The sequence below is a fragment of the Notothenia rossii genome, assembly GCF_949606895.1.
Source record: "Notothenia rossii genome assembly, chromosome: 12".
Classification (NCBI taxonomy): domain Eukaryota; kingdom Metazoa; phylum Chordata; class Actinopteri; order Perciformes; family Nototheniidae; genus Notothenia; species Notothenia rossii.
This window is the reverse complement of record NC_136911.1, coordinates 17,274,731-17,292,535: the sequence shown is the minus strand read 5'-3', so window position 1 is coordinate 17,292,535 and position 17,805 is coordinate 17,274,731. Positions and strand designations below refer to the sequence as shown.

Genomic DNA, 17,805 nt, shown 5'->3' with positions numbered 1-17,805 from the left:
ATGATCACCTAATTTTACAAGGAAGTTCACCCAAAAACAATTAAAATAATGTTCTCAAATGGCATTATTAGAACTGAACAAAATGTAAACATATTCTGAACGAAAGAAAAGCAGCATTGTCCAAGTGGGTTTTATCCATACATTTGTCTCATTGAAAAATTTGAACAAAATTATTATCAAATAAAATGTTGTTTTGTCCACTAATTGATAGAAAAGTATTTATGCTATAAAAGTTTTTTTTATATTTATATATTGTTTTTGGGTAAACCATTCTTTTTAAAGAAATCCGACTTGAAACCTTTCTTTGAACTAGCCTGTTTTTTTATCCAGATTCTTATATTTAAAACTAAACTTTAATTGAATTATAGATGTTTTCTTGTTAAGTGATCACATCCACATCACATTTCCCTGACCTCTGACCTCGTGTGCGCCCTCTGGGTGGCGGCAGGCCTGAAGACGATCGTGGGCGCTCTGATCCAGTCGGTGAAGAAGTTGGCGGACGTGATGATCCTCACCGTGTTCTGCCTGAGTGTCTTCGCCCTCATCGGCCTGCAGCTGTTCATGGGGAACCTGCGGCAGAAATGTGTCCGCAACACGGCACACTGCCTCAACGACAGCATGTCCGCCAACGCCTCCTTCCTCTGCAACAACAAGACCTGGGCGTCGCTGCACGACTTCATCAGCAATGAGGGTGAGGACACAGCTCTCAATACTTACTGTAATGTGGTTCATGCATTGCTGTTTGCACTGATAAAGCAACAGGAGAAGGGAAAGTAACCAGATGGTGACTTGTAGTAAGACGCATTTAAGAAAGTAAATTGTAAAGATGAAGCAGAGTCTGGCTTTGTTCACACTTTGTGGCAGAATAGAAAAGTAGAAAGAGTATTTCTTTCACCTCTGGGTGTATGCATCACATGTGGGACTAACAATACAGCAGTAGACAGGGAAGCAGCCAGGTAGTGACGCTCAATAAATTACAATTAAAACAACAAAACTGTTAAAGTGAAGCTGAATCTGGCTTTGGTGAACTCAGGGACTTAAAGTTCAAGGGTGAGAATGCATTGCCTATATCTTGACTAAAAATGTCACACTTAGCAGCAGAATTGGATTTGAGATTTTTAAAACTGTATTTCTTTCTGACTGACTACATTTGAGAGACTTGGTTTGTTATTGTTGCTCAAACGCACACTAAAGGTTTAACTACTGGTCTTAGAAAAGGTTATTTGAACTCAGTCGTGCTGGAAATCTGTTGTTAAAGGGTTAAAAAAATCCTTTCTGAGACTATTGTAGCAAATGACCGCAAAGAGACACAAGATGACTGCAATAATGTTACTAATAATAGACACTGAGACTGAAGACTTATTCAGAATGTAGTATATGCCATCACATTTTATAATGCAGAAGTAAACAATGCTAGTCACTTTTTATAAGATACATTTAAGAAATGTAATTGTTTGGATGTGAAAAGCTGAACCTGGCTTTTTATAAGCCATAGCTAATTTCCAGGTGATGATGTGGAATAGATTTACTTTCCCATTTCTAACCAATTTTGGAATTCATACGTTTTCTTAATGAATTTTTCATTGTTGCTTAAACACACACAACTGAAGGCCTTTTAGAAAAGTTGTTTAAAGGCCGTTGTGATGAAAATGTGTGGTTAGAGTGGAACAATGTTCTCATGGATACATAAAAAGAGTTATAACACAACTATAAACAGACTCAAAATGATGACAAAGAGACTACAAGAGACACAAACTGTGTGTGCGTGAGAGAGTGTGAGGTCATATGAGGTCAGCTGGTGTATATACACTACTGGACATGTCAAGCATTTGGCCAGGGAACATAATATATGTTATGTGGACATGCTTATACACTCACAGTACATAAGCACATACTGTACTATACACACACACAGAGGTGGAGGTCAGGGTTAGCGAAACACTTAACGCTGTCAGATGAAACCTGAGTGTGTTTTCTCCATGTGACCTCAACGCTCAACCACCTCTGCACACATGCATGTTTCCACTTCTTCATCTACACACTTTATTTGTATTTAATTGTAATTTCTGTGAACATATACTGTATCTGGTGTCAGTCCATGTCTTCTTCTTTGCCCTTTTTCTTTTCTGTAATATTTATTTTCTTTTTGTATCATTTTTAACGTAAAATCTTTTTCTCCTTTCACATCCCATTATTCTGTGTTTTGTCTGATCCTCTAATGAGGACCACAGAGAGGAAATACAATCACTACAAAGTAACACAATTACTAGAATCAAACAAATCCAGCTGCTTTTTTGCTCACAAAAAAACCTCAAATAAAATGTTTCGTCTTGTCAGCTGCTGTATGTCCGCTAGTCTCGTGACAGATGTTTTTATAATGATAGCTTCTTCCATTCATCTGCGTAATTAATACAACTATATTGTCTCCTTCCTCTACCAATAACCTGGCTTCCATCTTTCCTAGTGTCTTTCTCTGGTAAGGGATTGTTTCCAGGGAGCCTGTGAAGCCTTTTGACACTTTACAAATGAACTTGCACAACTCCTTTATGACTATAAGCAAACCATATTTTCCCCCAATTATTTCTGTCAGACAGCAGAAAAGAAGCCATGCTCAAAACACACCCCGGGACAAACACACTCCCTCGTTATCCAGAAACAGATGTGTAATTATTTAAAGTAATGACGTGTCGCAGAAGCAGTGTTTCTCCTCTGTTAAAGGGTGAAACCGTCTCAAATAAAATAAAGGCAACTTTGAGTTTACAGTAATGGTTCGTTGCTAATGCACCTTCTATTTATTCATTTCCAGTTTGCTTTGCCGTGCATCACATCAAACAAATGTCCCCTGCAGGCTCCCATATCGACCCCTAAAAGCTGCCGTGAAACCCGAGAGCCGTTAAAGCTTGGCTGATCTGAAAACAGTGGAGATCAATGTGGATGTTCTCCATGCTTAAACATTTCCCATCATGCAATGTTTGCTCTGTCTGGTCAGAGCGTCCCCGGAGCTGCACGTTCAATAAATGAATATCAGAGACGCAGAACATGTACACCCATTAGATTTTTAATAGTTTAAACGAGAAATCTACTTTAAACAGTACTGTATATAATACCAATAAATAAGATTTCATTATAATTATAAAAAATAACAGATAAATAAATTCAAATAAAGTAATAAAATGAACAGTTTTAGTTGGGATAGAATTGGATCGGCTTCTTTCCCCCCTAAATGTAACCGTTGTTACAAAGAATATACATTTTTACAACAAGTAATAATAAGAGAGTTTGATGAGGGAGAAGACCGAAATCTGAACATATTAGGCTCCGTTTCCCCCTTGTGTATAATTATGAGTAATTGCAGGTTGTCCAAAAGGAAAGATACCCGACATATTTTTTTAAATGTAGGAGAAATTATGAAAAAGGTCATTTAAATAGGCACTCAAGTGTAGACTTGGGATGTTTGTCTTTCTAGTATTCTGGAAGAAGACATTTGAGCGAATCAAAATAGCCCAAAATCCTAAGATTTAAATGTTTTGTCCATGAAAACAAGACATTGTGAGAATATATTAACAAGTGATTAATATATATTTCCTTCTTGGCAGAGCAGACTAACTGCCTCAGTATATTTCCCATTTCGTACCTGCAGATTCTCATCATGTAAATGCATCTCTTGCTGATGAAAATACACAGGGGGAGGATGAGTGGAGGTGTATTTACCTTGCAAAGAAATCTAAATGAAGCCCACCCCCTTGATATCCTACAGAGACAATTTCCCTGTCCCTGCAGCTCTGTGAAATCTTCTGAAACGGGGGTTGTGCTTAAAGAAACCTTTATTAAATGTCAGTCCGCAGACTAATATGCATCTATTCGGGGGAGTTTCTGAAGTTCCAGGTAATGACTGCTCCAATGTGCTTTGTCTGCCTCAGTGACTAATCTTAGAGCTTCACTCTGAGCAACTGAACAAAAGCACTTCAGAAGTTTTAGCTGCAGACTCCCAGATGCACTTGATAACAAATGAATGTTAGCGCCGCTGAAAAGTTTAAGTGCCTTCAGCGGTCAGGGGGAAACACGAGCACCAGAGAACATGTTTACTTTGTCAAAGGAGTGAACTCTGCACGTGCACCGCCACAATAAAAGATTTTGAACAAATAATTGATTTGTAACAAGCTGAAGTTGTACAGGCATTGGTTTCTGGAGAAATCTTCTGTTTCCCAGAGTACTTTTAGTGATAACATAATGACACCTATTGTAACATATTCCTATTGAAATGCTTTTTAATCTTTAACATAAAAAAAAGAGAGAAGCTGAGTTTTTAAAGAAAAAGATACAACTTGGCTACAGCTTGCTTTTTTATTTCTGACTTTTTGTAATAAGATCATAAATACCTATTGTAATATGTTCCTATTACAATGCTATGTATTTGCTTATATAATAAATATTTAAAACTAAATTATTAATTTTGTTATCTAAATATTAAATGTAATTGTTCATTATTAACAATATAAGTTGTTTATGGTATTTAAAGAATAAACAATGAAACCCCCCTTTAAAAAGGAACATTCCAAGTTCCATTGAGCCCATAATGGTGCGTTCACACCGGACGGCGAGTTCCCACTTCCTTACGAGTTCACCAACACATTAGAAGAAAGATGACTTTGAAAGAAATGCTTTATTCTCCATGACATACTGTGGTTTTACAGAAAAGTGTTTGAAGTTTGCTCTTTTGTTTCCCAGAGTACATTCAACATGACATCCATTGTAAAATGTTCCTATTGTAATGTTATGTAACCACTCATTATTAAAGTAATACATATTCAACACTGGATCACTTGATATACTTTTAATATAAAACTAAACAATGAAACCCACCTCAAAATGAAACCGTCCATGTTCTATTGAGCTTATTAGAAGCTCCTACGTCATGGGAAAAGTTTGCAGGTTCCCCGCATCAATAAAGCCAAGATGCTTTGTTCCCTGTGACATAAAGAGGTTTTTTTAAAGTGTTTAAAATTCAGGTTCGCTCTTTTGTTCCCAGAGTACATTTAGTGACTAGAATATGACTCCCATTTTCATATTTTCCCATTGCATGCTATGTAATCTTTCATAATGTCTGCAGTTAAATGCATTAGATCTGAATTTTGTGTTGAATAAAAGATAAGTACCCTAAATGTTTCTGTCAGAAAATAGATGAAAGTTTCACGGCAGAATGTAAGGTCAGTTTGTTTTAAAAGCTGCATCTGATTATAGATGATGTAACATTGAGTCACACAGGAAATGTTTCAATATCAAAGATAAAAAGTCTGATGTTAAATTTCACAAAGTTGAGGTAATCTTTTTCACTTTTTCAGACAAGTAAAGTCACAGCCGACTTGTCGACTTGTTTGTCAAAAATGGTCCATCGTGGTGTATATTTAGATTTTGGTGCATCAGAATCAGAGACATTTAATTTGTTGCTCCATATCGATAAACTCTAGAAGTGTTTTCTTCCTGCAGGCATACATTAAAAGCTTCTGATACTTGTGTGCACTAGTACTTCCCTGTAATGAAGTCAGAGGGTTTTAATGTTCTCTGAAATGACTTGTTGTGTTGAAAAAATGCCCAGGCAGAGATGGTTCCTGTAATGTCCATCCTGACTAAACAAACTGAGATTCATGAGATTATTGATCTAAAAAAACAAGAACAGGAAGGGTCATCTGAATGTATCTGAAACACAAGTGATTATTGAATTTGATTTATTTGTACAACTTTATTTTCAGGAACTAAACAAGTTCACATGAACGTCTAACTAAAGTGGATTTTTATTTATTTTCCAGACAACTTCTACAAAGTGGAGGGAGCCAAGGATGCCTTAATCTGTGGGAACAGCAGCGACGCAGGGTGAGTGCATTTCATCTTCATTTTTGAAAACACACAAAGGAGGAGGTGAAAGGAGGAGGTGTGGGTGGGGCTGGTTGAAGGATGCATGTGTTCTTGAGTGACGGATGTTGAAATGTGTCGCAGTTTTCAGCTGTTATGGTCTCCGGAGGTCAAATCCACTACAAGGACAATCAATAAGAAACGGGATTATTGTGAAAAGGAAGATATTTTTGTGGTTGTTACTTGACTCTTCTTGTTTATTGTAAAGAAGAATGAGACAATGTTCCTACTTCTCACTCTATTTATTATGATCGGTTTATTGTCTCAATCTCCAGATTCAAGTCTTCTTTAATACAGCATGATGTTCAGTTGTGTTCCTTTTTTTGTGTAAAATCGATGATAAAGTAGCGTATGTCTTTTCCTGGACCAAATGTGGCAAGAAATGTTGTCAATTGATTTATGTCTCCAATGGCATTGTGCTTTATTCCTGGGTAACAAGAGAATCTCTTAGATATGAGAAAAAACAAGAAACTTAAGGAGTGTAGTTGTGGTTCACACAGGGTTACACATATTTGGACTTACCGGAGATTTAGCCGACTGGTAATATCATCCTGCTTCTGTTCTTACAATTTTACTCCTGAGTTACAGCCTCTGGTAGAGAACCGGGCACTCTACAGCACCTGAGAGCATGCGCCCATACTTTTTTGGCACTGGTATACATATGGAGTAAATATGGAAACAGATTGGGCTTTCTGTGAGGCAGAAACGAGAAACCAAATAAACAGCAGGTTCAGTCAATATTTTCCCTCAGATGTAGAAGCCCTTCCTGTCTCTTCTCTAGTTTAAATTTGGTCATTTTCTAGTTTTGGTGAGCATCCCGCGGCTAAATGAATCTGACCGTATCTCATCGTCTGTTTGCATATCCCTGCCGCTACCATCGTCTGAGACGTTGTGTGACAAGTCGGACAGCACTAGTATCTGTGCAGAGAGCTTGACAGACACTGACTGACAACAAATTGTGTGAGTGTGTGTGTATGTGTGTTTTTGTATGAGAACGAGACCATCCAACGGAAATCTGTAGCAGGCGAACATGTTGGCCGGGGCTAGCTAGCCATGCCATGTGAAACCTATCTACAGATGCTGACGCTGACTCACACAGGAATGGCTTTTCAAAACAGAAGACACACATTCTGATGTTATATTTCACAAATAGGAGTTGAGGTTTTGTCATATCAACTCCAATTAGTTTAAACATTAAAGTAGGACTGTCAAAGTTAAGGAGATAATTACAGATTGACATCTTTTATATAAATGTAAACAAATATAACACAGTGTATATATATATGTCAATCAAAGCTGCCAACACTTTTTTTAACAAGTTGGTCGTGAGTTGTACTGTAGTCCTGAGAAGTGACGGGAATTTAGATTGTTATTGCTCGCTGATGCTGAAAATGGTGCTAAAACAAGCGAGAAAGAAACACCTTTGCACATTTTTAACTTACTGTTAATTAAGTCATCTCCACAATTCCAATACAAACTGTCCTCAAACCACAACCTGAGAAGCGTTGCTGCAGCAGGAAAACATGTTAGCCTGGAGCTAAAGCTGGCCGTGAATATCAAACCCATCTACAGAAGCTAACGGATAACTAGCATGCTAACGGATAAGTGTGCATGATGCAAACATGCTACAGGGAGAAGAGGAAGTTCAAAGGAGGTGAAGCAGAAAGGAGGATGGGCTAAAGAGGAAGAAGAGATAAATGAAAGGGGGGGATGGACAGAGGAGTATAAGAAGAGACAGAAGGATGAGAAACAGTAGGAGAGCAAGAGGGAACAAGGAGAGGAGAAGTGGTAAATGAATAAAAATGAAACTGTTACGGTAGAGTGAAGCAAGCAGGACCCAAATGCAGATAATGCTGATAATACCTTTATTTCAAGGATAAGAATAAAACTCGGACAAACAGAACATATCCCGGTGAACTCAGTCACCAACAAAAGATGAAAAAACACTGAACTGAACACAGGAAGAGACAAGACTAAATACAGGGGGGGGTAATCACGAGACGAGAAACAGCCGGGCAGGGGAGGAGAAACACGAGGGCAACAGGTGAACACAATCAGACAACTAGACACCAGGGAAACTAACGACAGGGAGGAGAACACAGGGAGAGGGACCAGACAATATACAAGGAGGAAAACATGACAGGGAGAGGGACCAGACAATATACAAGGAGGAAAACATGACAGGGAGAACCGAACAGCAAAATAAACCCAAACTAAAAACGTGACATACTGTAACACAAGAATCGTGACAGAAACCAAATGACATAAGGTGAGAAGAGACAGATGTGGCAACAAACCGAAAATCTTTGTCTCTGTGGAGAGATGTTTGGATAGAAAAGAAGGGAAGGAAAGAAGACATTGAGCTAAAGGGTAATAAACTAAAGAAAACAGAAGAAAGTAAAAAGGAAAAAAATGATGGTTGAAAAAAGAGGGCGAGAAGGGATAGAGGGGATACAAGCAGGTAATTAAAAGGTTCAAGGTAATATTATTGAGGAATAAGAAGATTGGGGAGGAGGAGAAGAGGAATAAATGGGTATTCCCCACAAAAAACACATTTCATTTAGCTGACGTTTTCTTTCAAAGCGACTGGTGCAAAAAAGCATAAAGACACAATCTCAGAACAACAAGCCAAGACATTGCAGTGCTGGTACATTAGTTTCACTAATGAGGGGGAGGTGGGGGGGTTATGGGTTTTATTGCCATGGTATAAGCTAAAACAAGTGGGTTTTCAGTTTTCAATGGAAGATGTTTAGACTTTCGGCCGTCCTGATGTCAATGGAGCTCATTTCACCGTTTGAGAGGAAGTATTGCAAACATGTGGTGGGCCACTGACTTGAAGCGCATTCAGGCAGCCATTTGTCAGCCAGTGACGGGAGCAATGAGTGGTGTGCTGTGGGAGAACTTACGTAAGTTGAAAATCAGTTGAGCTGATGCATTCTGAATCAGCTACAGAGGTCTAATGGCACTTTAAGGTAGACCGACCAGGAAGGAGTTGCAGTAGTCAGGGCTTGAGATGGCCTTGTCCAGGACCTGCGTTGCAATCTGGGGCAGAACTGGACGCGTCTTCCTGATGTTTCTACAGGATATTATATTTTATACTTTTATACGAAGTTAATGTAAGACTTTGACTGCTAGTAGAGTATTTCACAGTGTTGTATTAGTATCAGTTTGTCATGTTGTTTCTGGGATTTCTCTCCGTCTGCAGTAAGTCAAAGTGTGTCAAAAGTGTTGAAAGCAACAAGATAGCAGCTGAGAGAGAGAGAGGGAGAGAGGGAGAGAGAGGGAGAAGCTGCTGCAGGATGAGCGAGGAAGAGAGGGAGGAAGATGAGGCTGGATGATGAGTGATGTTGATCACGGCGTTGTTTTCTTCCTGTGTTGAAGCTGCTCACGCATCATGCAGATTCCCCGGGCCGTAGGGCAAAGTTCAATGAGCTAACACACTCTGACACACACACTACCAGCAACAGCACACACACTCTCAGGCTTTTTGTTAGCATGATCTGTTTTGATACCATTAAATCCATGGCAAGCGTCGTCTCTCTTTTCATTTTTCAATTTCTTTTAAATGGAAACTGTTGTTAGGCACAATATGATCTTGAATGCCTTTTTAAAAAGGTTCCATATAGTGGCTGTAAATAGTCTTTGGAAAAAAGGGGGTTTATTGGATAAATGGATACAAATTGATAAAAATTGATAGAAATATGTATTTTAATGAAGGATTCTGTTTGAAGCTAAATATTTAGTTTGTTAAAAAAAAATTGAATTCTGAAAATCTTACATTTACCTTCTTATTTAACTGTTCACAAATACAATTTAAACACAAAAAACAGACACAATTCTTTTTGTATATATCTAAGCTTTCGAATGTCAACTTTACCAATGAAGCTACAAACTTTTCTTCGTATAACTACATTTCTTTTGTAAAATGTCTGAATTGTCGTTCCAACACTGGACACTGTAAACCAGTAGGTGTGAGTTCTTCAGTTATTTTCTGTTTTGATTGAACTTCCTGTCCGCTGAAAGTTGATTTACGGAATCACAGCCTGAAGACGAAGAGGCAGAGAGCAGCACAACGACAGGCAGAACTTTATTTATCAGATAACAAAACTCTGCAGGTATTTCTGCTTTTTCTGCACCATGTTCTGGGCCGGGTTACTGAGCAAACAAGCATCTGCCATCAGAAAAACCAAGTGAGGGTGATGAGTGCATCTGCAGGGCTATAACTGATCATCTTCTGTTAAGTACTTAAACCACAGTGGGCTGTAATTAGGATGTTTAGCAATCTGTGCTGTTGTCTTTATTTTCAAGGCCAAAATACATCTCGTCAAAGTCTGCATTTAAAGCGATAAATAAACCAATCATTTCTGAATCTTTTTGATTTATCAAAAGCAGTTTAATTGTATTATGAATATTCCGCACATTGCATTAAAGATAGTCAAAATGTACTGCTGATATTGATTCAGGAACAAATTGAGTGTTCGTTTTTCTCCAAATTTGAAATGTAACATTTGTTCTAAATTTGTCACAATCACTTCTCTTCTGTACAGTAGTTGTCCACTTCCAACTTTTTTCAAATTTCCTCTGGCTGACAGTCAGAACGATAGTCTGCAGATAATCTGTGCCATTTCAGATCTCAAATGAAAGGAATTCACTGAATGATAGAAAACCTGCTGAGTGGAAACTCTCTGATTGAATATACTTCAGTCATTCTTCATTAATGCTTCTAATGAACTCTAACTTCAGACAGGATGACTTTAATATTCAGTGAATGTTTCTCTGTATGGAGGGATGGATGTGACCTATAAAATATGTGCGTGCACTGCAGAGCGCCATGTGACCCGTCAGTATTCTGCTGACATGCCTGCAACATGCCGACCACACGGCGAGGACATTGGCTGACAGCGGCCGACGGTGGCGTCGTTAGCTGAGGATAATTAGTGTCTGTCATTAGGGGCTCTCGTTAAGCTCGTTGGCATGCAGCATGTGACCCGTGAGGTCACCGGGAGGAAGTTGTGTAGGGCTGACAGGAAGTGAAGCGAGTGTCCGGAGGCAGGAGAGAGATCCTCCTGATTTATTTGGACAGCACCAGAGCTCAGTTTATTTATCATGACTCAACTCTCTTTTAGTCCTAGTTTGTAGCTGTCATTTAATCATTTTATTCATTTGCATTTCATTTTGCATGATTGTGTTCCAGTCACTGAATTATCGCAGCCAACATTTCTCTGAAAAATAAACAGAAATACAAAAAAGCAGCACACCTGTTTTTGAAGACGAGTCCAAAAAAAAACCCTGAAAGAGGTTTCTGTCCTGGAACAATCCCTCCTGTAAACAGTCCATTCGAAATCATTCCTAAAGGTAAAAAGATAACGAGCAACGATTGAACCAAAACGTTTCTTTATCCTTTCTTTTGGTCCGCTAACTTACTAGGGCCACTTACAATAAGTATACAATAATTGGTGAGAGGCATCCTCCCTAAACGAAACTAAATCAACTATAAATCATATAGGTTTTTTTGTTAAAGTATTTCAATAATTTGTCCCCCTGAAGCTCAGCAAGTATATTCATTAATTGTGATTTCATATATATTATCATGTATTACCTTAAAAAACAAAATAACATTTATATTCCCCTTAGAATCTTTCTTTATGATTCAATGAGACAATACCAGTGTTGATGCATTCGAGTACCCTGAATGAATTTAGCGTATGGCTGCAGAGTGAATGAGATTTCTCAATAGTGAAAACCAAATCAAATGATGGCTATCAAACATAATAAGCTGGTTATTGGTTGTTTTAAAGTGTTGCCATTCAACATCTGATCTTAATACATATTAGATGTCACAGTTTCCTTAAAGGCATTACGTCTTGCTACTTTCAAAACAGTAATTTTTTACCCAGTAAAAATCAATCCTATCTTAACCTCCTGTGCTTCTACATAGCATTCTGAGCTTTGTGTCCGACAAAATACTGCATTCAAACGTTGATTAATTTGCAGATAACTCATATTGAAAACTTCACTAGTACTACTTGTGTTTTTCTTTTTAATCTCTAGCACGCTAATTTTAAAACTGAAATCCATTCGCCCTCTGGTCACGCTCCTCTCAACGAGGAACTCCATCAGTGCCAAGAAGCCGTTTCCCTATTATAACTAGAAACCTTTATAATGTGACAGGAAAATACAAGAGCAAATTGAAAAGGTGGAGGTGCGTTTTTAATCATCATTGACCCAGCTTCCTGTCGCCGCAGTCACAGAGAAATATGGCTGAAGAGACTCTTGGGAAATAGCTGCCGAGGGGGTTGATTTTCCTGGAATACACTGCATCATAAGGCTGATATTCATCATCCCATTAGCTTAGCATTCACTGCTGTTGGTAGCCATGGTCATGCAATACCAACTGTGTGTGTTCAGGTAAATTAGCTTGGCATTCTTTTTCAATGCATTTCTATTTGTGTGTGTGTTGCTTAGTTTTCCTGCTAGAAGGCACCATGTTGATGTATGTTTGTGTGTGTTAAACTTTAAACGTGTGTCTGAAAACGTGCAATAAATGTCTCAGCATCCACCCCCCCCCCAGCCTCTCTGTTATAAATGGTTAAAACATTATGTTAAAAGCCGCACTGATCAATAACTCAACTAGAATATTGAACACATTTATCAAAGTGGGGGTTGATTTTGTCTGAGTGCATGTGTGTGCGAGAGAGAGACTAAGTGTGTGTGTGTGTGTGTGTGTGTGTGTGTGTGTGTGTGTGTGTGTGTGTGTGTGTGTGTGTGTGTGTGTGTGTGTGTGTGTGCCTGTGTGTGTGTGCCTGTGTGTGTGTCTGTCTGTCTGTCTGTCTGTCTGTCTGTCTGTCTGTCTGTCTGTCTGTCTGTCTGTCTGTCTGTCTGTCTGTCTGTCTGTCTGTCTGTCTGTCTGTGTGTGTGGGAGTGTGTGTGGGAGTGTTTAGTTGGAGTTATGAGTTCTCCTGGAGGCTGTGAATGTGACATCTGTCCAATGTTCAGCTAAAGACACAAAAGAGGTTTCCACCACCTAAAGCCCCGTCCACAGGGAGGTGTGTGTGTGTCTCTCTCTCTCTGGGTGTGTGTGTGTGTGTGTTTGGATAACAGACAGCTCTAAAGCACTTTTGGTCCTTTTGTTTTTGCCATTGTCCTAAAACACCAGAGGATATTTGTATTTGCCACTTTATTTCTTCACAGCAGAGTACTGCCTCCTATAAATGTATTTTCCCTCACAACTAAACTGCATTCTTTATCATGTTTAGAGGGAAACAAATGCATACAGTACGCCAAATACACTAGTCTATTATTATTGTGATGTAAGCTGATAAACAGAGTATATTATCCTCCTTGAATTTGAAAGCTGGGATGTGCTATCCTTCACATTTACAAAAAAAACAATAAAAGTGATGTTTATTTGTATTACATTTTTTTATTTAAATGTTGTATGTTTTCACCAAAAAATGTATATTTGATTTATTTATATATATTTTCCTCTTCCTGGTGTTTAATGTAGTGTCCTTATCTCTTTCGAAAAAGCAATTAATAGTGAAGGATAAACAAAAATACAAAATATGTTTTCTTTGAAACATAATTGAAAATGCAGTTTTGCTGTATATTAACATATTTATAAAAAAAACAGGGTAGATCTCTACTACTCAATACACCAGTGCTACTACTACTACTACTACTACTACTACTACTACTACTATTACTACTACTACTACTATTACTACTGTACCTCTTATTATACTTGTATACTGCAACAATTACTACCAATGCCACAAAAAAATTCATTCATTTTTTACTTCTCTGGGAAGTATTCCATCCCGGTTCTTCTTGATGGAAGACTTTTTCATAATTACGTGGTGACACAAAGACAAAAAAGGAGGAATAAATAGGATCTAATTAAATTCAGCCACTCATTGACATCCCTCAGTTATAAGAACAGCCCACACCGGCAGAGAAAATGATCTTTATTGATCCCTGAGGGGAGAATTAGGTCATGGCCCCAGCAGAAACACTGGTTTAACACCAAAGAAAAGACGCCTTGTCTTCTGAGAAATCGCCAAAACACGAAGTGAAAACCCAAAAGAACAAGTGACACCTGAACTGTACACGAACAAATGAAACGCTGCTGCAAGAAACCCCAAGGAAAAACACCATCACAGTCCAAACTCTGACCTTCACTCCCTGCCTACGTCCAACTCCTTCACACAGGATTATGTCGACTATTTTGATCAAGAACCCCTCAGTATGTCACACACACACACACACACACACACACACACACACACACACACACACACACACACACACACACACACACACACACACACACACACACACGCACACGCTGAATCATGGGTAACCAGAGGGCAAATTAGAAGAGAGAAAGAGGAAGCAGCTCTGTTTACTCAGGAGGAGGAAATCGGATTTACCGTCTGATTTTTGAACCATTAGTCTTCTTAACTCGGACAAAGAAACCTTAAACCACAAGTGGGATCAAGTATTCATCCAAAACACAAGATATTTTGGTTGTCTTATTTCCTGACTTAACTATATGTCTACAAGATGGTGGACGGAGTTACATTGCCATCGAGAGAGGGTACATTTAAGAGATATTTTGTATTTTGACTTCTTATGGAGATACAATCAAGATAATGATGGAGGAATGAGCCCATTGGGGAATTTTAAAATGCGGGCTGCTAACAAGTGCATGAGACGACTTAATGTTATCAAGCCAAAAATGTGCCATCTTTTGCCTAGCAGTGGTGACGTGAAGTCATTTGACCGTGCTGTTCCTATACACTCCACTGCCTTTTACTTCAGACTCCTTACCCTTATTTCCTTCTTTTGTATTTACATTTGTTTGATTTGTATCTGTATAGTTGTGTTATCTTGACTGGAGATGGCTGGAACATTTTGTAGAAAGTTGGTCACATTAAAAAGCGGTGTTAATATGTGGAGATTAACCTGCTGGACCAAATATGAAAGTATCAAAACGTTTGTTTGCAACAGAGGTTGTTTTCTGCAATAATTTGAAATCCCATTGGCTCTTTGTGGAGGGAACCAGGGAGAAACCTCATAAATATCCTTCCAGGACTTCCATACAAACCTGAGGCCCTTGTTGTGTGTGTTGGAGTGTAAATAAACTGTCCCACTGCAGGAGGGGTGATATTGAGGTGAATTATGAAGTCAGCATTAAAGATTAAACACGACAGAGGCCACCCCCCCAAGACCACAGAGGAAGTGGTCTCAGAGAAATGAATATTTATTGACAAGTGGCTTTATTGACACAGAATGAGTTGACACTGTTGACACGTGGCAGCAGAGGGTCGTGTGTGTGTGTGTGTGTGTTTGTGCGTGTGAAATCGATATTGTCTCACGCATGACTGAGTGATTCTCTGCTGAGGAGAGACTTAGACGGATGGACAGAGAACAAGAAATCCAGAGAATGGAAGCAGAAAAAAGTTGTAGTCATATGTCATTTTAAAGGAAATCATAGGACTTCAAAGTTGTATCGAAATTGGAATATGGACTAGTGCAGTATCCAAATCTCAGTTCATTATTTGGTAATGGCTGTGGATGTAAAGTAATGTGTTAACATATCTGAATAAAGTATTGTGGAGCGGTAAATCCCGGTTTACAGACAGTAGGGCAGTAGTATTCCTCAGATTTAATTTAAACAATTCTTGTTTTGAATAGATCCTCTTAAAAAGATGATTATCTTCATATATATATTTTAATAATACTCACTATTTCTGTCATTAGTATATTGTATTTTGCATTGTTGGAGAAGCCATATTTTAAGATTTCCTTTAATAAAAGCGATGGTTCAGCTATTGCACACATGACAGTAAGGCTTTTAAATTCAAATTTGGACCCATCAATGACTAAAAACAATTGAAATATAGCTTTATGTCATATCACCCATAGCTATCTTAATAATGTGAAGGACGGCTTGAAATCTGTGCAAGGTGTGCACATTTTGACTTTATAAAGGTCTATGCACGCTTTATAGTGCATTCACATCTGTCACACGTATATGGCACTTAACCTATTAATTGAGTGTTAAGAAAAATAAATCATGTCCTAATGCAACCAACAGTTCAAAAGTAAAAGGAGTGCAGAGCACAGTTCCTCAAATTAATCAGGAATTAAAAGTGTTTTTGGCAGGAAATAGTTGTTAAAGCAGAGATTTTGATGACACATAATACAAATCCAACTGCCCATCCAACATTATTATCACCAAACACCCATCGTGTTTTATTGCAACTTCTGTGTTCCCAAACAGTTAGATCATAATGTGTTTGACAAATGCACTTCCGTTGCATTATTTGATAATTGATCACATGATGTCTTTAGAGATAATATCCTTGATTTTGAGAAAAGTGTGCCATTTACATTCAACTTTTGTATTCGTATATGTAAATACAACTTGCTCTTAAAATTAAACGTTAATAAAAGAAAACCAACAAACAGTGGGTAAAGAAAGGCTGAATAAGTACAGAACAAAAAGTTATAACAAACAAATGTGAGACATGTACCTGGAGTTGAGTGAGTTCGCTCTTTAGTTTCTCTGAAGTGAGAATATTGATCGGGAGAAGGACTGAAGGACAGATCCAGAGCTGAACTCAAACCCACATCTTCAGTCCTCGGTGGTCTCTTCGCCCCCCTGAGACGCCGTCCCCGACGCCCCCTCTGGCTCTATTTCTGTAGCGTCACATTATCCCCCCCCACTATAAATCATTTGGACACAGCTGCTGAAATGAACATGACTTAGCACTCTGCTATTCTCAAAGAACGCCAACAAGTGTCTGAATCAGGGCCAACACGGCTTCTCCCCATACCAACACACATAGCTAAGTAATGAGCCACTCGAGAACTCATTTCAGAGGGATTTTACAACAGCCGAGGGCAGTTGTCAGGCAGTTCCTCTCTTTGTAAATGCATGTAGAGCAGCGATGCTCTCCGCTGACACTAGTGCTGAGGGAGTAAACATCTTTCAAACCACAGGATGTTAAACCTCTCCATTTCAAAACCAGGACAATAACGATACAAGTTACAGTCTTTATGCATATACTTGCTATCACAAGATTCATACCCCTACCATTTTGGACATTTGAAATGTAATAAAAGCACTATGTAGATGCAGCCAACATTCCACCTGTGCAAGTCGATAATGGATAGTGCATTTAACCTGTGAAAGCTGCACCCTTTGCCCTTTACTGTACGTTACCCTTCTAGTGGAGAAACTGCTGTCTGCATGCCTTTACAGTGGAGAGAACATTATAAAGTGCCATGCCATTGGAGAACATGTGATAGAGTGCCCTGAATGGAGTCCTTCCAGTGGAGAAGACACAATACTGTACTGTCTTGGAGAAAACATGACTGTGTGCTTTAGGTTGCCTTTGCAGTGGAGGTAATTGCGGTTAAGTGAACTCTAGGTCTATGTATTTTTCAAGTGAAGAAAACATGTTAAAAATGCCCTTTTGGGTACAGGCCCTTTTAGATGCCCTTGAAATTGCAAAAACATGATAGAGTATCTTCCAAAATGCCCTCACGGTGGTGATAACATGATAAGGGGCTGATCAAACTCTCAGGATGTTAAAACTTTATGCAACGCTGCATATAAAATCTTTGACACTAAACTGTTCTTTAGAAAAACAGATAGGAGCTTGGGAAGCCTCTTAGCCCTTGAATTATGAGTTAGAAAAGGTTTTGTGGAGGATAAAGACATGTAAGGCAGTCCAGAAAAGGTTAAGTAGCCTTTATTCACACCCACACAATTGAACTTCACACTAAAGAATGTCTCCTCAGCAACATTTAGTCTCTGTGGCATGAAAAGCTGAAATGAACAGAGCGCTGGCATTTTCCAAAATGACATGTAGAGGTTTAATA

At 38.6% G+C, this 17,805-nt stretch overlaps 1 protein-coding gene and 1 long non-coding RNA gene across 2 annotated transcripts in view; one reads left to right on the top strand and one right to left on the bottom strand.

Moving 5' to 3' along the window:
• The window catches only part of LOC307026287 (sodium channel protein type 5 subunit alpha-like), a 106,878-nt gene that overhangs the window by 9,847 nt on the left and 79,226 nt on the right, over positions 1 to 17,805 (top strand). Inside the window, exons 4-5 of the mRNA XM_079661568.1 lie at positions 449 to 691; positions 5,808 to 5,871. Coding sequence (XP_079517694.1) covers positions 449 to 691; positions 5,808 to 5,871 — 307 coding nt within the window. The remainder of the gene's footprint in view (positions 1 to 448; positions 692 to 5,807; positions 5,872 to 17,805) is intronic.
• LOC307026289 overlaps positions 1 to 17,805 on the bottom strand; it is a 340,364-nt gene that overhangs the window by 256,062 nt on the left and 66,497 nt on the right. The window lies entirely within an intron of this gene.